The 20,211-nt window shown below is 39.2% G+C and overlaps 1 protein-coding gene, 1 long non-coding RNA gene and 1 pseudogene across 4 annotated transcripts in view; all 3 read right to left on the bottom strand.

Moving 5' to 3' along the window:
* The window catches only part of LOC106321314, an 11,233-nt gene extending 3,223 nt beyond the window's left edge, over positions 1–8,010 (bottom strand). Inside the window, exons 1-3 of the long non-coding RNA XR_001266042.1 lie at positions 7,688–8,010; positions 7,565–7,610; positions 7,365–7,442 (exon numbers count right to left, since the gene is read on the bottom strand). This is a non-coding gene — a long non-coding RNA (uncharacterized LOC106321314). The remainder of the gene's footprint in view (positions 1–7,364; positions 7,443–7,564; positions 7,611–7,687) is intronic.
* Positions 1–12,962, bottom strand: part of LOC106321293 — a 44,473-nt gene extending 31,511 nt beyond the window's left edge. For 2 of the 3 annotated variants that reach the window (XM_013759601.1, XM_013759593.1), the window contains exons 1-5: positions 12,838–12,962; positions 12,622–12,742; positions 12,474–12,532; positions 12,248–12,392; positions 9,451–9,486 (exon numbers count right to left, since the gene is read on the bottom strand). In XM_013759601.1, the coding sequence (XP_013615055.1) occupies positions 9,451–9,486; positions 12,248–12,392; positions 12,474–12,532; positions 12,622–12,742; positions 12,838–12,953 (477 nt within the window). In that variant the 5' untranslated portion in view covers positions 12,954–12,962. Of the gene's footprint in view, positions 1–9,450; positions 9,596–9,676; positions 9,736–9,818; positions 9,940–10,266; positions 10,390–12,247; positions 12,393–12,473; positions 12,533–12,621; positions 12,743–12,837 lie in introns of those variants that run through there. The other variant, XM_013759597.1, reaches the window with a different exon arrangement.
* Positions 12,963–15,461: 2,499 nt separating this feature from the next.
* On the bottom strand, positions 15,462–16,129 carry LOC106324450 (annotated as a pseudogene).
* Between the last annotated feature and the right edge of the window lie 4,082 nt (positions 16,130–20,211).

Genomic DNA, 20,211 nt, shown 5'->3' with positions numbered 1-20,211 from the left:
AATAGTCTACTTGTCATTGCAGTCTACGTAGATGATTTGTTCGTTACAGGAACAAACATGAAAGCTGTAAACGAGTTCAAACTAGAGATGGGGAGAAAATTTGAGATGAGTGATTTAGGTAAGCTATCCTATTACCTTGGGATTGAAGTATGTCAACATGACAAGGGGATAACCCTGAACCAACATCGGTACGCCTTGAAGATCTTAGAGGAAACGGGTATGAAGGATTGTAATCCAGTGTTGATACCGATGGATGCTGGCATTAGATTGGCAAAGTCAGAGCAAGAGAGGGAGATTGAAGCAACGTTATTCAGGAAGACAGTAGGTTGTTTTCGATATTTACTTCACACCAGACCTGATCTAGCATACTGTGTTGGAGTTCTAAGCAGGTTTATACAAAGCCCTAGGGAGTCGCATGTCGTGGCGTTGAAGCAATGTCTTAGATACTTGAAAGGAACAGCCTCGTATGGTTTAACGTTCGAGCGGTCGGCTTCTCACACAAGAAAGATAGTGGGCTACAGTGACAGTAGTTACAATGTAGACCCAGATGATGGAAGGAGCACAACGGGACACATCTTCTACCTTGGTAAAAGCCCCATCACTTGGTGCTCTCAAAAACAGGACTGAAGCATCGCGTCAAGCAATATGGCTCCAAGACTTACTCGCGGAGATCATGAGCATGTCGAGTGAAAGAGTGGTGATTAAGATCGACAATCAGTCAGCTATCGCTCTCACTAGAAACCCGGTGTTTCACGGTCGAAGCAAGCATATCCACACACGGTATCATTTCATTAGAGAGTGTGTAGAGAAAGGTTTGATCGAAGTTGAACACGTTCCTGGCACTGAGCAAAAGGCGGATATACTAACGAAGGCTCTTGCGAGAATCAAGTTCAGAGAGATGAGAGAACTCATTGGAGTTAATGAAGTGAAGGAAGGACATTTCAAGCTTAGAGAGGAGACTGTTGGGATAAGCTTGAAAGAACATTGAGAGAAAAGGCAATCCTAATCCTATTTGTGTTGAGATTATAAAGAGATAAAGATAAAGAGATTGTGATATATCTAGATATGATGTTACTTATAGGAAAAGGATTGTAAACATCTATATATAAAGATGTCGAGAGAGAGATGAGAGGTGTGAGGAATATTGTGATTGTGAGAGCTTAAGTTTTTGAGCTAGTTTTCTTAAGCTAATAAGAAGAGATACATTCTTATAATCTGTGTGTTCTTTACAAAGGTTTACAACAATAGAATCATCAATCTTTAAAGTATGCATTGGAAGGACAATTGATTAGCTCCATATTAGGTTTCAACGATGCAAAAGCAAAATTTCATTTGTAACATATGTTGTGTCATCACCTACTTTTGTGATTTGCTTAAAACTTTGTTGAAAACCATGATTCTATGGTTTCCTTAATGCTATTACTTGTTGAATAATCAAGATTTTTTTTGTTATTTGTATAAACTTCTTGTTAAAGAACCATGATTCATCTTCGGGATTGGTCGTTGTTTTTTTTTTGTTTTGAGTTCATGAGGCCGAAAGTATTAGCCTCATGGATTAGATTTGTTTTGTTCATAATAACTTAATACAAATATTTTGTTAATATTGTCACTACATAAATAACTTACCTTAATACATGAGTAAGTTTATGAAGAAAAGAAAATTATCCTTAAGTGTAATTAAGATAACTAAAGCTATTAGAATTAGAAAAAAAGAAATACCTAATTCATTATTTAATACGATAAGTTAAGGATCATTATTACCTATACAAGGAGATCTGAATTTAAGATGATCTCATAAGAAAGAAAGAAAGAATAATAGCGTGTGTTTAGTTGTGTTCAATGCCTAGAACTAGGGTTGAACGTGTTCTCGTGTTGGTTACACTTTTGTTCTTGGTCACTTTATTTGGTATCAGAGCTCAAGGTTTGATTCACTGAAAAAGTTTCACCGAAGGAATGAGTGATTCAAAATCAACATCGAAGACAAGAGAAGTCGTGCCTTCCACGGTGGTCTACCCGATGTTATCTTCAACGAACTACACGGTATGGGTGATGAGAATGAAGGTGTTACTACGAGTACACAAGGTTTGAGAATCAATTGAACCAGGAACAGGCGATGAAGATATGAAGGATATCACTACTGCTCTCCTATTCCAATCGATTCTAGAAAAACCAATATTGCAAGTTAGTGAAGTCGACTCCCCTAAAAAGATCTGGGAAGCCGTCAAATCAAGAAACATTGGTGCTGAACGTGTGAAGGAAGCGCGACTTCAGACCTTGATGAATGAGTATGAACATCTAAGGATGAAAGATACAAACTCAATAGATATCTTTACGGGCAAGATATCCGAATTGGCCTCAAAATCCGTAGCTTTAGGTCAAACAATAGAAGAACCTAAGCTACTGAAGAAGTTCCTGAATAGTTTGCCGTGAAGCAAGTATATTCAGATCATAGCCTCACTTGAACAAGTTCTCGATCTGAGCAAACAAGTTTCAAAGACATTGTTGGGAGACTAAAAGCATATGAAGAACGGATTCAGGAAGAAGATATGTAAGAGCCACCAGGGAACCTTCTGTGCACGGATTCCAATCAATCATACAACTCAAGAGGAAGAGGTAGAGGTTAGAATCGTGGTCGAGGAAACAAAGGAAGAGGGTGTGGAAGAAGCAACACACAAGAGAGAGGCAAAGGAAAGAAGGACTACTCTCAAATTATGTGTTACAGTTGCAAGAAGAAAGGCGACTTCACCTCTATTTGTCCAGAGAAGGAACAAGACGACCATGAGCTAAACAAAGCAGACACAGAGGAGGCTGATGTCGCTTTGTATATGCACGAGATCGTGTTTCTCAACGAGGAGAAGGTCATACCGAAGACACTGGTACAAAACAAACAAGAAGATGGAATGTGGTACTTGGATAACAGAGCTAGTAACCATATGTAGGACGAGAGATCATACTTCTCTGAACTTAACGAAAACATCAAAGGAAAGGTGAAGTTCGGAGACGGTTCATGTGTCGACATCAATGGCAAAGGGTCGATACTGTTTGAAGAAAAAATAGGGGAACATAGACTTCTGACCAATATATACTACATTCCATACTTAAGGAGCAATATATTAAGCTTGGGACAAGCTACTGAACAAGGGTGTGATGTTAGGATGAGGGATAACTACCTAACACTGAAAGACCCTGATGGAAGACTACTGGTGAAAGTGTTAAGGTCGCCTAACCGGCTGTACAAGTTGAGACTTGAAGTTGGTAGACCAGCCTGTTTGCACACGAAAATGGAAGAAGATACTTGGAGATGGCATGCTAGGCTCAGACATATTAGTTTCAAAACTATAGGTTCCATGGCGACACAAGAGATGGTACACGGGTTGCCGGAAATTCAAGATGACAAACAACTACGCAACTCTTGCTTGGTTGGGAAGCAAGCGCGACAAGCTTTTCCAAAGGCTACTGCGTACAGATCATCACATGTATTAGAACTCCTACACGCAGACTTGTGTGGTCATATCTCACCATCTACACTTTCACAGAACATGTATATCTTTGTGATAATTGATGATTGCACAAGGTATATGTGGTAGATCTTACTAAAGGAGAAGAGAAATGCGTTTGAAAAGTTAAAAGAATTCAAGAAACTGGTTGAGATGGAAGTCAGCAAAGAGATTGTAACACTACGTACGGATAGAGGTGGTGAGTTTACATCAAAAGAGTTTCAAGAATTCTGCAACAACAGTGGTATAAGTCGTCATCTCACAGCTTCATATACCCTACAACAAAACGGAATGGCCGAGAGGAGAAATCACACACTTATGGAGATGACAAGGAGCATTCTAAAGGCTATGAGTGTTCCTAATTACTTATGGGAAGAAGCAGTTCATCATGCCACATATCTGATTAACCGAGTTCCCACAAGAGCTTTGAAGAATCAAACTCCATACGAATGCTTGAGAGTAAAGAAACCGAGCATAGCGCATATCAGGGTGTTTGGGTGTCTTGCACACGCCAAGGTCAACTCTGGACAACTCAAGAAACTGGATGATAGATCACAAGCATTGGTTCATCTTGGCATTGAACCTAGATCTAAAGCTTACCGACTCTACAATCCGAGCTCTAGAAGAATAGTTGTAAGTCGAGATGTGATCTTTAATGAGAAGGAGTGTTATAATTGGAAGGGAGCTAACAAGGAAGAGCAGAGTGAACCTAGTATGTTTCGGATGTCATGGGTTGCTATAATGGACGACGGACATGGTCCATTCGTGGTTGGAACTCAACAGGAAGAACCTGCTGCTGAAGAGACTGAAGACCAGCAACCAGAACATGTTCAAGTCAATCCAGACGTTGAACAAGTCGATCCTCAACAACCTAGATGCTCAACACGTCAATCAACTCGTCCTAGCTATCTTGAAGACTACATATTACTTGCCGACATAGAGTGCGAGTTTCTACTCCTTGCACTCAATGACAAACCAATTAATTTTCAAGAAGCCAGCAAACTTGTTCAATGGAGAAAAGCTTGCACATACGAGATTGATTCTATCGAGGAGAATGAGACGTGGGTGCTAGTAGACAAACCAGTCGGAGTCAAATTTATTGGCCTCAAGTGGATCTTTAAGATCAAAAGGAATGCAGATGGCTCAATCAACAAGTATAAATCAAGACTCATGGCTAAAGAATATGTTCAAGAACATGGAATCGATTTTGAAGATGTGTTTGCACAAGTTGCTCGTATAGAGACTGTAACACCCCCGAACAAAGGCGGGGTATTACAGAGATGATCAGATTGCTATTCGGTTTAGCTGCTGTAAACGGATGGGAGATCCATCACTTGGACATGAAGACATCGTTCTTACATGGAGAATTGTCAGAAGATGTGTACGTATCTCAGCATGAAGGATTTGAAAAGAGAGGAGAAGAACATAAGGTTTTCAAACTTCGAAAGGCTTTATACGGACTAAGGCAAGCTCAATGAGCCTGAAACACGAAGCTTGATCAAGTATTGAAAGGTTTAAAGTTTCAAAAGTGCTCCAAAGAAAATACAGTATACCGAAAGGAAGAAGGAAGCAAAATATTGATACTTGCCATCTATGTGGATGACTTTTTGTCACTGGAAACTCTCTGAAAACGATCATGGAGTTCAAGGAATCTATGTCTCGACAGTTTGAGATGTCTGATCTTGGAAGACTCACATATTATCTTAGCATTGAAGTGAAGCAGAGCTCAAAAGGAATTGAGATCAAGCAAGAAGCATGCGCAAAGGATATTAATGGAAGCAGAGATGGACACTTGCAATCCAACTCACATATCCATGGAATTTGTTATGAAGCTGTCTAAAGCACTTGAAGAAGCCGAGATTGATGCAATTCTCTACAGGCGAAGGATTGGATGCCTGAGATACCTCTTGCACACGAGACCAAACTTATCATTCTCGGTTGGAATGTTAAGTAGGTACATGCATTCTCCACGTGAGACACATGGCAATGCATTGAAGCAGGTGCTAAGGTATTTGTGAGGCACAGTCGGATATGGTTTGGTGTTTAAGCATGGAGGACCTCAAAGATTCATTGGGTACAGCAACAACAGTCACAACACGGATCAGGACGATGGAAAGAGCACGACAGGACATCTGTTTTGCTATGATACAACGCCAGTTATATGGTTTTCTCAGAAGCAAGAAACAATGGCTTTGTCATCCTGTGAAGCTGAATTCATGGCTGCAACGGAAGCTGCAAAACAAGCGATATGGCTTCAAAAATTGTTGAGTGAAATCATGGGAAGGAAGTGCGTGAAGACAACATTATATGTTGACAACAAATCTGCCATTGCACTCACTAAGAATCCAGTGTTCCACCGTCGAAGCAAACACATCCACAAACGATATCATTTTATTCAGGAATGTGTTAAGAAGGAACAGATCGTCGTTGAACACATTGCAGGAAGTGAGCAAGGCGCAGACATCTTGACCAAGGCGTTAGCAAGAATCAAGTTCAAAGAGATGAGGGAGCTGATTCGAGTTCAAGACCTCAGCAATGGAAGAAACTTAAGTGGGAGAATGTTGGAGATAAGCTTCAACATCACTAAAAAGGAAGTAATAAAGAAAAATAAGTTATTCTTAAAAGTAATTAGGATAACTAAAGCTATTAGAATTAGAAAAAAAGGAAAGACCTAATTCATTATGTAATAGGTTAAGTTATGGATCCATATTACCTATATAAGGAGATCTAAATGTAAGATGATCTCATAAGAAAGAAAGAAAGAATAATAGCTTGTGTTTAGTTTTTAAGAAGTTTTCTAAACATAAAAAAAAAAAACTTTTTATTAAAATTGTTGTGTTCAACGCCTAGAACTAGGGTTGAACGTGTTCTCGTGTTGGTTACACTTTTGTTCTTGGTCACTTTATAAAATGAGGCTAAATTCATCCAAGATGACGAGACCTATCTCTCTAAGTTCGGCCTCATTCTAAATTATCTATGTATATAAATGTATATTCTCTTCGACGCCTTGTTTTGAATCATATACTATTCCATTGTTTCTTGAAAAGCTTTCTTTTTTCTCTACCAGTTGCAAAGATTTTTCTAACATGTAAATTTCTGTTGTAATACATCTATAGCTTATATGCCACTCTGGCTGTTGAACAAGTTATTGGGATGGAGTTTTGCAAGCCAGTCATAACTCCTACAAATACGCTGTTCAAGCTCAAGAGTTTTACAGACAAGGAGTGGCTAGTGGAGTTAAAAGTTATGGATATAGTTCCATACGCTGGCGCCGTTGTAAGTCTGATGTATGTGATGGTTGGTTCGAGGCCAGATTTTTCCTTCGATGTTGGCTTGGTCAGCAGGTTCATGTCGAAGCCTAGCAGAGAGCACTGGGAAGATGTGAAGTGAATACTAAAATATCCACAAGGAGCTAAGGATGTTTGCTTGACCTTCTTAAAGTCATAACACTTTGATATTGAAAATTTCAGTGACTCGGGTTATTCAACTGATCTTGACAAGCGAAGATCAGTGACCGGCTATGTTTTTTAAGTGGGAGGTAATATTGTTAGCTGGTGATCATCACTGCAGCATGTTGTAACATTGTCTACAACAGAGGCTGAGTACATGGCTTTGTCAGACCCCACAAAGGAAGGGTTATGGTTGACAGAGTTCTGCAGTGAATTGGGTTTTGATTCAGAGTATTTTAAGCTGCATTGTAATTTATAGAATGCTATTTGCCTAACTAAGAACTCTGTTCATCATGAAATGACTAAACATATTGCCAACAAAATTAATTTCATTCGAGATATCATCGATTTTGGCATGGTTAAAGTCCTAAAGATCCATAAGTACTAAATCTTACAGACTTACTAACTAAGAGTTTACCTGGTAACATGTTCGAGAAGCATCTCGCAACGCTAGGGGTCATTACCTGAACGCGTATTGAGGTACTCCTCGATGGTTCTGTTGTTTGGCCGTCTCATCAGAAGGAGTACATGAAAGTCAGAGAGCGAACGTGTTAGTGGTTTGATTCTGAGAAAAAAACAATAAGATTAACTAGCAGATGGAAGAGTTTAGTTACTTACGATGGGGTTACTGGAATTTCTCCAAAGAGGTTCAGGTGCTCGTTGTCTTTGAAGAAGCGAGCGAGTAAGATATATGTTATATTTGGGAAATAAATTAGATTTCGAAGAAAGTGAATTACTTACAGTATTCGAGATTGGTTTGTCTTTGGGGTTTCAGCTAGTTTAGAAAGGGTCAGAGTCGTCTGTTTGTCTGGTTCTACTCTAGGAGGTACTAGGATTTTGTCTGGGATTTTGAAATCAGCTGGAAGAGTGACTGAGTGAGAGTAGGAGATGGTTCTCGATCAGGAACAAACAAGAGTGGGCCAGGGCTTCGTACCGGAGAAGGTGGAGCTAGAAAGGGCTTGTTGTTCGCAGTGGCTGTTTGAGCCAATGTGGCTTCTTTGAGGAGATTTCGACATGGTCTGTAGTTGGAAGAGATGAACAGTGTTCGGCGGAAAGGTTTGGTTTGAAAAGACCTAATCGAGAAGGTGGAGATTTGTGAAGTTATGTCGTTTAGGTCTGGGCCGATTATTGGGCTTACGAGTTTAATGATGGAAACAAGAAGACGGGGCTGTAGCCAACTGGGTCATCAGTTTGTTACAAAGAGGATTCCACATTCAGTTACACGGATCATCGTCTTCCTCATCATTATAGATCTATTCGAACTGATTAACACAAGCCGTAGTATAGAAGAACTATACAAGAACAAGAACCTAGATCGATACCTTAACACTGATGATGAAACGCCGAATCCATCTTTCATGTTCCAATTGTGCGATTCCGCCATTAACTTAATCACGGGATGGCTGAAGAAGCTGACAAGTTCCAATGAAGAAGACAGACGACTCCCCCGTTTTTTTCCCACATTTATATAGTGCCATGCCAGCTTCTTCTTCATTCATACTAGCCAAGTCATCATTCGGTGCTTGATAGAAATGTAGAAACTATGGAAAACTGAAATGATAATTTGATGATTAATTTCATAGTGAATTTAGTTTCACTGAATACTTTTAAATACTGAAAAGTTTACACTAAAACGATGCCGTCCTGCATACGACTGTAAATTATTTAGATAGAGATAATCCTAAGACTCTAGTCACTTGTTCCTTAACAGAAGTTGTCGGGAAATAGGAGGCATATTAGTCTATCAAAACACTTGTACATTTCTCTTCTCTGATAAAAATATGAATCTAAGTGAGACTCAGACGAATCAATCACTGAATTAAGTTGATCAATGGGAGTGATGATATTCATCCCTTTGCTCAAGTTGCACTCTCGGCTGTTTCTTGATCACCAGCAACATATTTTTCTTGTTAACTTACATAATTACATCTAAGAACGTCGACAGAAGTTGTGGGCATCTAACACAACTTATGTTTTGTTTATGTTTTTTTTGTAACGCCGCGGATCAGTGAAATGACCAAATCAGTTAGTATACAAGGATAAAAAGACAACTGGCACATTATCATGACAAGGATTTCACAAAATCAAACATATAACTTAAATAAAAGGTTCTTTTTTTTTAAAGTCCTGATCAAGCATAAAAAGTAACAAAATAAAAAAGAGTGGTGGTAATTTAGGTGGCGGAAACAGCTTTGCGTGAGCTCTTCTTCTTCTTCTTCTTTAGAAGAGCTTTGGGCTTGTGCATCTTTGAATTTGATCGGAGACGCTTACCTATGCGTAGTAGTGCAAGAAAAAAAACATAATGTGAGCGACAACAACCACGTGTACACACACACATTATTGATAATCAAAACAAATACACACCTTGATGAGTCTTGGAGGTGCTACTAACGATATCAGACGACAACTTTTCCTGTCATACATAAATGGTGCTGTAGTTAATAATCAAAGTAATGAATTTCTCAACCAAAATATTAAAAAAAGAGAGATGTAGATTATATAACCTGAATATCAATTAGGGAGACAAGAGTGGTCTGATCCTGATCAGAAGATCCCTTTAGACTCTTATCAGAGTGGATTATTTGCATACAGGCAGAACAACGTAGCAACGAGGCTTGAGAACCTAGTGTTTTCTTCATCCCGACCAAACTGTATAAGATTAGCAACAACAACCATACATAATGTTAACAACAAATACCACCTAGCTACTGCTTAATTATATAGCACAACCTTGATGATGACGTCTGAGGCTTCGAGGTGCTATCAACAACATCAGACGACAACTTTCCCTGTTATATAAGTTGTCGTGATTAATAATCAAACTAATAAATTTCCCGACCAAACAAAAACAAAAATAAGTAGATTATAGAACCTGAATATCAGTTCCGGAGACAAGAGTGGTCTGATCAGTTCTCTTCAGACTCTTATCTGATTTGATAGGCAACGAGACTTGAGAGCCTAGTGTATTCTTCATGCGACTCAGTGCGGCCAATCTGGGCGGCAACAAGAACAACCACCATTCATATAGATCTATATATATATACTGCTAATTAATTAATTAACACTCCCTCCGGTTTCAATATAGAAATGAAGTTTTGAAATTTTAATCAAGTTTTGAAATTTTAAGGTTAACTTTAACTTTATTGGAAACTGTTCAACCAATTAGATTTTACTCTTTTTTATAATTGGTTAACTGATTTTAAAATTATATCTTTAAAATATTTTTCTAGAAAAATATAATTTTTTTAATATTTGTGCACTATTACAAAACATCAATTATTACGAAACAGAGAGAGTAAGTATCAAAAATAAACGGACACCTCTTTCGTTCTTCTCTGACTGAGAGAGGTCGGAATAGAGAACGGTAAGGTGGTCTCCTCATGCGTGAAGAACGCCCTGGTCCCATGCCCCGAGTCTTTCCCATGACTAACTCTGCCTCCTAAACAAACTGGCAAGTCGGAATCCCTAGCTACATTCATATATACACACAAAACGTTGGGCCTATTCCCAGGTTTATATTCTTTAATTCCAAGTCTAGCCCATACGTTTGGGCCTATAATTTGTTTTAATACCCAGACTTGTCTTCATTACAACTATTTTTGAGCGGGTGACTAAACCTTAAAACATGATTATCCAAGATCCTTAGTGGGTTTCTTAGTACGTGGGCCCCGCAAAACTTTTAAGGATCGGTTACAAAAACTACTAATTAAGAGCCGATCTTAGTGAGTTTCTTACACTGTTCGTGGGCCCCACTGACACGTGGCGGCCCGCGATTGGTTTGCTTTTTAATTTTTTTTTTTTTTTTAAAAAACTATAATCATGGCCTAAGCATCGCTTTTCTTCATTTAATACTACAATGTTTAAAAAATTTACCAAGGATAACTAGGGTTTGGTAACATTTGGATGGCGACAAAAAAACCGATTCTGAAACGGTTACTTTCCCTGAAGTTTCTCGCCACCGTCTGGGTGGTTGAAGGTGATTTCTCAATCAGAGGGTCGGTTAATTTGTTGATACTGACCACGATGCCATGTATCCCCACGATCTCTGACGAAAATCGTGATGAAGTGGGATCATTTCCAAGTTGGAAAAGGTCCTATAAATATCAATCGAAAATATGGAAACTTTACTAGCACTTTCATCATCTATTTTCCAAATCTCTCTTTCATTTGGTATCTCTTCATCAGTGTGTTATCAACGGCGGACAATATCCGAAGAACGCTACAAGATGTCAATCTCGGGTGTGACGATGCGCCTTTCGTCTTGCCCTCAGAGGTTGCACAAAACATTCGTGCAATTGTGGCTTCTATGCCGCGAAATTGGGGATTTGAAGGTTTGGTTCGAGGTCGCATCATTGAAGGGCGGAGATTCCCCCCTTTTTTTCCCACATTCATAAGTGCCATGCCAGCTTCTTCTTCATTCATACTAGCTAGGTCATCATTGGGTGTTTGATAGAAATGTAGAAACTATGTAAAACTGAAATGATAATTTGATGCCGTTCTGCATACGACTTTGTAAATTATTTAGATAGAGATAATCCTAAGACTCTAGTCACTTGTTCCTTAACAGAAGTTGTCGGGAAATAGGAGGCATATTAGTCTATCAAAACACTTGTACATTTCTCTTCTCTGATAAAAATATGAATATAAGTGAGATTCAGACGAATCTTCCATCATTATGGACGACTATACGCAACATATCAATCACTGAATTAAGTTTATCAATGGGAGTGATGATATTCATCCTTTTGCTCAAGTTGCACTCTCGGCTGTTTATGTTCTTTTTGTAACGCCGCGGATCAGTGAAATGACCAAATCAGCTAGTATACAAAGGATAAAAAGACAACTGGCACATTATCATGACAAGGATTTCACAAAATCAAACATATAACTTAAATAAAAGGTTCTTTTTTTTTAAAGTCCTGATCAAGCATAAAAAGTAACAAAATAAAAAAGAGAGTGGTGGTAACTTAGGTGGCGGGTACAGCTTTGCGTGAGCTCTTCTTCTTCTTCTTCTTCTTTAGAAGAGCTTTGGGCTTGTGCATCTTTGAATTTGATCGGAGACGCTTACCTATGCGTAGTAGTGCAAGAAAAAAAACATAATGTGAGCGACAACAACCACGTGTACACACACACATTATTGATAATCAAAACAAATAGACGACACCTTGATGAGGCTTGGAGGTGCTACTAACGATATCAGACGACAACTTTTCCTGTCATATATAAATGGTGCTGTAATTAATAATCAAATTAATTAATGAATACTTCTCAACCAAAATAAAAAGATGTAGATTATATAACCTGAATATCAATTAGGGAGACAAGAGTGGTCTGATCCTGATCAGAAGATCCCTTTAGACTCTTATCAGAGTGGATTATTTGCATACAGGCAGAACAACGTAGCAACGAGGCTTGAGAACCTAGTGTTTTCTTCATCCCGACCAAACTGTATAAGATTAGCAACAACAACCATACATAATGTTAACAACAAATACCACCTAGCTACTGCTTAATTATATAGCACAACCTTGATGATGACGTCTGAGGCTTCGAGGTGCTATCAACAACATCAGACGACAACTTTCCCTGTTATATAAGTTGTCGTGATTAATAATCAAACTAATAAATTTCCCGACCAAACAAAAACAAAAACAAAAATAAGTAGATTATATAACCTGAATATCAGTTCCGGAGACAAGAGTGGTCTGATCAGTTCTCTTCAGACTCTTATCTGATTTGATAGGCAACGAGACTTGAGAGCCTAGTGTATTCTTCGTGCGACGCAGCGCGGCCAATCTGGGCGGCAACAAGAACCATCACCATTCATATAGATCTATATGTATACTGCTAATTAATTAATTAATTAATAAGTATCAAAAATTAACGGACACCTCTTTCGTTGTAAGCATCTTTCTCCGACTGAGAGAGGTCGGAATAGAGAACGGCGAGGACGTGGTAACCCTATGGGTCTACAACGCCCTGTTCCCATGCCCCGAGTCTTTCCCATGATTAACCCTGCCTCCTAAACAAACTGAGCAAGTCGGAAACCCTAGCTACATTCATATATATACACAAAACGTTTGGGCCTATAATTTGTTTTAATAGCCAGACTTGTCTTCATTACAACTATTTTTGAGCGGGTGACTAAACCTTAAGCATCGCTTTGCTTCATTTAATACTATAATGTTTTGAGTTTGGCAAAAAAGAAAAAAAAAAGAGGCAAATTTCAAACCAAATCAAAACCAAATTGTCCCAACTATTTGGTTATTTTTTAGCAACCCAAAATGTTTGGTTTGATTCTATTTAAAACTTAACCAAACCAAAAGGCCAAAATGTTAAATATATTAATAACATTAAAATTTAATATAATTTACTATCTTGCCTAAACAGCTAACGATAATGTTATATATTTTTCTTAGCAAAACAAAAGAATATGATTTTCTTATCTTACACTATCATCGAAAATAGAACTACCTATATTAGATCTGAAATTAGTCATTTACAGTTATTAGATCTAACTATTCATATTTTTCATGATGTTTGATTTTTACTTCCAAACGAAAATTAATGATTTATTTATTATTTAATAAATATTTTTTTCTTAACTGAACTAGACGCGACTACAATAATTGAAGTTTTGTTGGACATCACATGATATGTGCATTCATTGATACTAGTAATAGATTTCTTTTGTTGAACAATATAAGAATTCTAGTTTTTTTTTCATAATTGCATTTTATCTAATTTGGTTTATAACATATAAAACGTTTGGTTGGAAATGTTAATGACCCTTTAAATTTAGAGTTATTCTTAGATTCACCCCCTAGGGGTTCAAGGTTCATCAACCAATATAAAATTGTTATTTTAAATCTATTATCTTTTAATTAAGAAAACCAAATAACTTGCAAATTATATTATTTTTTCAAAATAAAATTTAAAAATAAATAAAAATAATATATAAAAAACGAATTCAAAAAAGAAAAATGTTGTCAACAAAACACTAAACCCTAAAATCTAATACTAAACCCTAAACTCAAATCCTAAACCCTAAATCTTTGGATAAACCCTAAATCCTTGGGTAAACCCCTAAACCCTTGGAAAAACACTAAACATGTTGTCAACAAAACACTAAACCCTAAAATCTAATCCTAAACCCTAAACCCTTGGGAAAACCTTAAACCCTTGGGTAAACTCTAAACCCTTGGGTAAACCCTAAACCCTAAACCCTAAACCCTTGGAAAAACACTAAACATTTGGATAAATTCTAAATTATAAATCTTAAACACTAAACTCTAAATCTTAAAAATAAATATTTTTTTTAAATAATATTTTTTTAGAACTATTGTTATTTTTATTTATTTTTTTTTTTTTTTTAAAGCTTAATATAATTTGGCAAGTTATTATGTTTCCTTAATTAAAAGATACTAGATCTAAAATGACAACTTTCTATTGGTTGGCTATGATTTGTTCCCGGCTATGATTTGTTCATTTTCCTAACGATGTCCAAGCCAGGTGTGGATAATGTTTTGCGCGTGATTCAGCACAACGCCGACTACTATGTAACACTTTCTGTCACACACATGCAGGACCGGTCATGGGTAAAGCCGGATGAAACATTCGTCTAGGATCCCCAAATTTTTTGAAAAAAATTAAATATACGTAGGCCACCAATTTTTTTTAAAAAAATCCCCAAATTTTCTTAAATTTTTTTTCAATAAAATTTTTACAAAAATCGCCTAAGACCCTCAAAATCTGAAGCAATCGTTCGATGCACAAACAGTGCCATCGATTGATATACAAGAGATGCCTCGACGATTGAAGATTATGATCGATCGATGCACATCCTGTACCATCGATCGATGTCGAGATGCGAGATCATGAACCTAGGAATTAGCATGAGTCAAGCATCCTTGACCATCCTGTCCTGAATCTAATATGTCATGCTAGGACTGCTAGAGAGATGCTAACCGCTGATCTAGGAGACTAGTGAGCATTATCAACCTGCGCCTAGGGCTTAGCTAGAAGCATCGATCGATATTGTCTTCTGACAATCGAACGATATTGCGAAAGGTGTATCGATCGATATCCCTATAGGATCATCGATCGACACTTTCTTGTGATCAAAAGACGACAGTTGAGATCCAAGATCTAGTTAGTTAACCAGTGAAACATTGTCATCGCTGATCACTGTGATTAAGGAGTTGAGCTTTAATATATCATGCATGCAACTGTTAGGCATCTATAGGATTATAATCTCCAACACCTGAATGGAAACCCTGCATCTAATATCTTTCAATAAGTTACACCCCCAATCATCTTGTTAGTCGAGCAATAGACTTGCTCAATTAGGATTGTTATTTACTTTTAAACCATAAACAACAAACACTTAGAATTAATACTTTGACTAGATTTAATAGGTTCTCTAACTCCTTGTGGATTCGATCCCTAAGTACTGCAACTGAACCTTTTATTTGAGAGAATAATTCACGGAAGAGTAATTTACTCTTGAGTGGTATCATACACGCTCAATAGCAAACTCGGTCGCTATTCTTTGTGCAGCTTTAATTCGTTTGGCGACTAACACTCTCTCTTTGTACTTCTGAAAGCTGTTCCCTAACATTGCAATTTTGGACAACCGATCCATTCTCCAGTTTGCTTTCAGTAGGTTGTTGTACAGATTGGTCGGACAATTGGCATAAAGAAAAGAGTTGGCTTTAAAACTTCCCTGCGAGCTTCCTCGTTTACAGACAGAACCGTGCATCCAAGAAATGTTATGACACGAGATTCTGTTCCGGAGAGGAGTGGATCAAATACTTCAATGTTGTTGCCAACCCAATCAAACTCTCTCTTCATCAAGATTGCAATGCTCATTTGAAACCTTGGTTTTTCACGAGACTCAATGCTGCCTATACCGTAAATCACCATCTGCAGCTGTGTTTCAGAGCCTGACATGATGTGAATGTGTCCTGACAACTCAGGAGACTTGAGCTGTTTTAAGAATGATTTGTAAAACTCCGAGCTCTCAATTTTCTTCATAGAGATTTCCATTTGTTGTTTCAGTCTCTCTTCCCTCTGATGATCGATTTCAAGATCATGCCCTTCTTTTTCTTGACCTTTACGTTTTGGTTTCTTTGTTTCATGTCTTTCTTCTGTCCACTCACTATTACTACTTACAATAGCCATGTTCTTTTCGTAGACGCAGCGGCAGCGTCCGCGTTAAAGAAAATACAAAGGAAACAGTTTTTTAACGCCATCCTCATTTAATTGGCGTCGCTACGTTTTATAAATAACCACTGCATCCTCCATTTTTTCTGACGCCGGATTTTACAGCGTCACAAATCCCCGTTAATTTTAAGTGGCCATGTTGTTAGCGTCTTATTCTATAGACAGTGAAATGAAGGATTCATTCACGATCAAGTGTATTTTTTAAGATGCCGGACGCTGCCGCCGCGTCTACAAAAAGAACAGGGCTAATATCGACAACATCAACACTCGTATTTTAGCCCAAAAAAAAACATCAAACACTTGTAAAAATCATTTATGCAAGTATATATTAGCAATGCTATTACCTGTGCCAAGCAGCCATATCATCTATATGGAGGTTTCTTCCGATACGTTCTTTCCAGCGTTTTTACTGTCTTCCATTACAGAACCCTAACGTGGCGAAACCTAATAACAGTTGAAGTGAATAAGACACAACAACAGGTCTCGACTATCAAATTGTTACAGTGAGTATCAAGTCGTGAAGAAACACTAATGAAATTCCGTGCCTGTAATGTTGCTTGAAGGAGTATAAATGAAAGATTTGTGGTTTTACGCTGCACGAAATGGTATAAGAGAACTCTCTCTCCAAGGCGATTACTCTCTCTCCACGGCGATTCAAAGTGCGTTCCTTATCTTTCCACCTCCGGCTTCGCCAATCTCGGCGTTTGCCTTTCTCCGCCGCCATGGCAAAGAAGAGAAAGCCCCCCAAATCGTCTTCTCCTCCTTGTCATGTATCTGGATCCGACTCTACTCCTTCCTATGTTCTCTCAGAGTCATCGCCTGGGTTTTCTCCAGCCGTTGACGTTCTGCCTCCGGTTCCCTCACCGGTTGGAGCCTTCGCGCCTCTGCTTCCCTCCGAACCAGTGTCTCTTCCGGTTATTCATGAGCTTGAGGAAGATGTTTCAGGTTCTCTGAACAGCGAAACCCCAGCTACGGAGTGTTCTGTACCTGATGTTCCCGTCAGATCTGTTTCTGTGTCCCCTCCATTGAACTCCTATGCCTCTCAATTTGATGTTGGAGGGACAGGAAGTGCTACCTTTGAAACCCCAGCTATAGTTATACATGTACCTGTACCTGATGTTTCGGTAACTACCGGTGACGTTTCCCCGCCAAAGGATCCCTCTGCTTCTCAAGCTGCAATTTCAGGCTTGGTACCTGACGCCACTTTGCCGGTGCCAGCTATCGCAAATCAGACGGGCTTGTCTTCAACAGCTCCGATTCCAGCCTCATCCCCTGGATCTCTCAAAGCAGCTGAGATATGGAAGGGTTTTAGGAAAGGGTCCTCTCCCAATCTTGTGCCCACCGAAACTCCCTTCATCCTTGAATCTGGAGAGGCTTGTGTCACCATCCCGAATGAGGTCGTTGAGAAAAACAAAAAGGCGTGGGAGTCTTTTATCATTGGCCAATTTTATGACGACGCTCCTGCTCGCGCAGCAGTTCACGCGATTGTCAATGGCATTTGGAGTCGACAGAAGCGTGACATATCTGTATCTAAAATGGATGGCAATGCTTTTCTTTTCAGAGTTCCATGTCCTCTCGCTAGACGTTGCATCCTAAGCCAGAGTCTTTGGCAAATTGATGGGCAAACCATGTTTGTTGCCAAATGGTCTCCGGGTCTTCAGCAGGAGAAACCAGCGCTGACCATGGTCCCGGTCTGGCTTGAATTTTCGGGAGTCCCGTTACAGTTCTTTAACCGTGATGCCCTCAAAGAAATTGCAGGACTTGTTGGTCACCCTATTTGTTTGCATCCGACTACGGAAAATCTCACCAATATCGAAGTCGCAAAGGTCTATACGGTTATCGACCCTACCAAGCACTTGCCGAACTATGTTAATGCTAGTTTTGAAAGCGGTGATATCCGTAGGATCTCTGTCTCTTGTCCCTGGCTTCCCTCCATTTGTTCTCATTGCAAGAAAGTGGGACACACTATCTCCCGCTGCAAATCGGCTCCTCCAACTTGCTCTGTCTGTAACTCAGTTAAGCATTCAGAGTCTCACTGTCCTAGATCAATGAATGCTAACGGTAACCTCGGTAAAGGCATCAGTAACAAAGGAAAAGGCAAAAGTTTTATCAGCAAAGGCAAAGCTCCAATCAAAAGCTTGCTTCCCATTGTGTCAAAGTCATCGCAGGTCTATAGAGTGGTTCGAGTTAACAATGAGAACTCAGGAGACAGGTCTCCTAGTTCTAAAGATGTTGTTAATGCCCCTGCAGCTGGTCCAGCTGCGACTGCTCCTGCTCAAGCTCCGCCTCTTTTAAAGGGGGCTCCCTCTTATGCTAACTCTGTCACAGCTCCCTCATTTGGCTCTGTGCAGGATCGGACACTGGTCTCAGCTTCTTCATCCCATGCTCTCGCTCTGCTTCCCATATTGGGTACTTCCTCTCCATCTAAACATGTCTCAGATTCTCCAGTCGTAACTGATCATGATCTTGAGGAAGGAGAAATTTGTGTTGACCTCACGGGATTTGGTGAGTCTTCCTACTCACCGCTCTCTTCTGTTTCGGGGTCTTCTGAATCTGAGTCATTATCCGGAGATGAAGACAACCCGGCTGATGATTCTGATAAGTTCATTGAAGTTTTTTCAAGACGGTTCTACAAGAAATCGAAAGCTAAGGCTAATGCCAGGGTTAGAGGCCCTTTAATCCTCTAAATTTTGCCTTCTTATATGGATCTTTTTTGTTGGAATATAAGAGGTTTTAATGATTCTGTAAAGCGGCGTGGTTTTAGGAAATGGATTCGGAAAAATAATCCTATTTTTGGTGGTCTCGTTGAGACGCATGTACAGCCGAATAACGCTTCGTCTATAATAAATCGTACCCTTCCGGGTTGGTCTTCGGATTTCAATTATGAATTCTCAGAGCTTGGTAAGATTTGGCTCTTGTGGCACCCTTCGGTGCAGGTCACTATTCTTTTCAGATCGCTTCAAATGGTCTGTTGTCGGGTCAAGCTGCCTCGAGTCAGTTCAGAGATGATTATCTCCATTGTGTATGGCTCAAACTGTAGAATTGAGCGTCGGGAGCTGTGGTCGGATGTGGAATTGTTTTCATCTTCCCCATTGGTCTCTACCTTGCCTTGGATCATTATGGGTGATTTCAACGAAATACTTACTCCTACAGAGCACTCTAGTATGAATGTCCACTCTTCTCACCGAGGAATGCGAGATTTTTCAGAATGTTTGAAGCGGTCTGATATTTTTGATCTCCCTTGGTCTGGGAATGCTTTCACTTGGTCTAACAGACACATTCTAAAGAAATTGGACAGAATCTTGTCTAACGATATCTGGCCTCAGGTTTTCCCTAACTCCATTGGGGTCTTTGGTGATTTTGGTATCTCGGATCACAGTCCGTGCTGTGTGTTTCTTGATCAACAAAGGCCTAAGCAGAAAAGACCTTTCAAGTTTTTCTCTCATTTAAATCTCAATCCAGAATTTTTGGAGATTATCAAAGGTTGCTGGAACAACCTTTCTTTTGAAGGCTCTCGCCAACTCTGTGTCTCCAAGAAGCTGAAGGAATTAAAGAGTATAATCAGGTCTTTCAGTAAGACCAACTATTCAAACTTGGAAAAAAGAGTGCAAGAAGCTTTTGATTCGCTGATTCTTTGCCAGCAAGCTACTCTATTGGCTCCCTCTCTGTCTACAGCTGAGTTGGAACGTGAAGCTCACAGCAAATGGTCGCTACTAGCAAAGGCGGAGGACTCATTTCTAAAACAAAGATCTCGTGTCCAGTGGTCATCAGATGGTGACGCTAACACATGTTTCTATCACCGTTCTATAAAGACTAGGAGGGATCAAAATCAGATCGATTTCTTCATGGATAATGACGACAACGTCATCGACTCTTTACCGGATATCAAAAACCATGCTGTTGAGTTCTACACCGATCTCCTTGGTGGAATGTTTGTGCCCTCAACTTCTTCTGCTTCTGAGCTCTCGGACTTGTTCCCAATGAGATGTTCTCCAGAGTCCAAACAGCTTCTCGCAGCTCCGTTCAGTAGGCTTGATATT

The sequence above is a fragment of the Brassica oleracea genome, chromosome C2 (genome assembly GCF_000695525.1).
Source record: "Brassica oleracea var. oleracea cultivar TO1000 chromosome C2, BOL, whole genome shotgun sequence".
Taxonomy (NCBI): Eukaryota; Viridiplantae; Streptophyta; class Magnoliopsida; order Brassicales; family Brassicaceae; genus Brassica; species Brassica oleracea.
The sequence above is the reverse complement of the archived record's forward strand: the minus strand, read 5'-3'. Positions and strand labels throughout refer to the sequence as shown.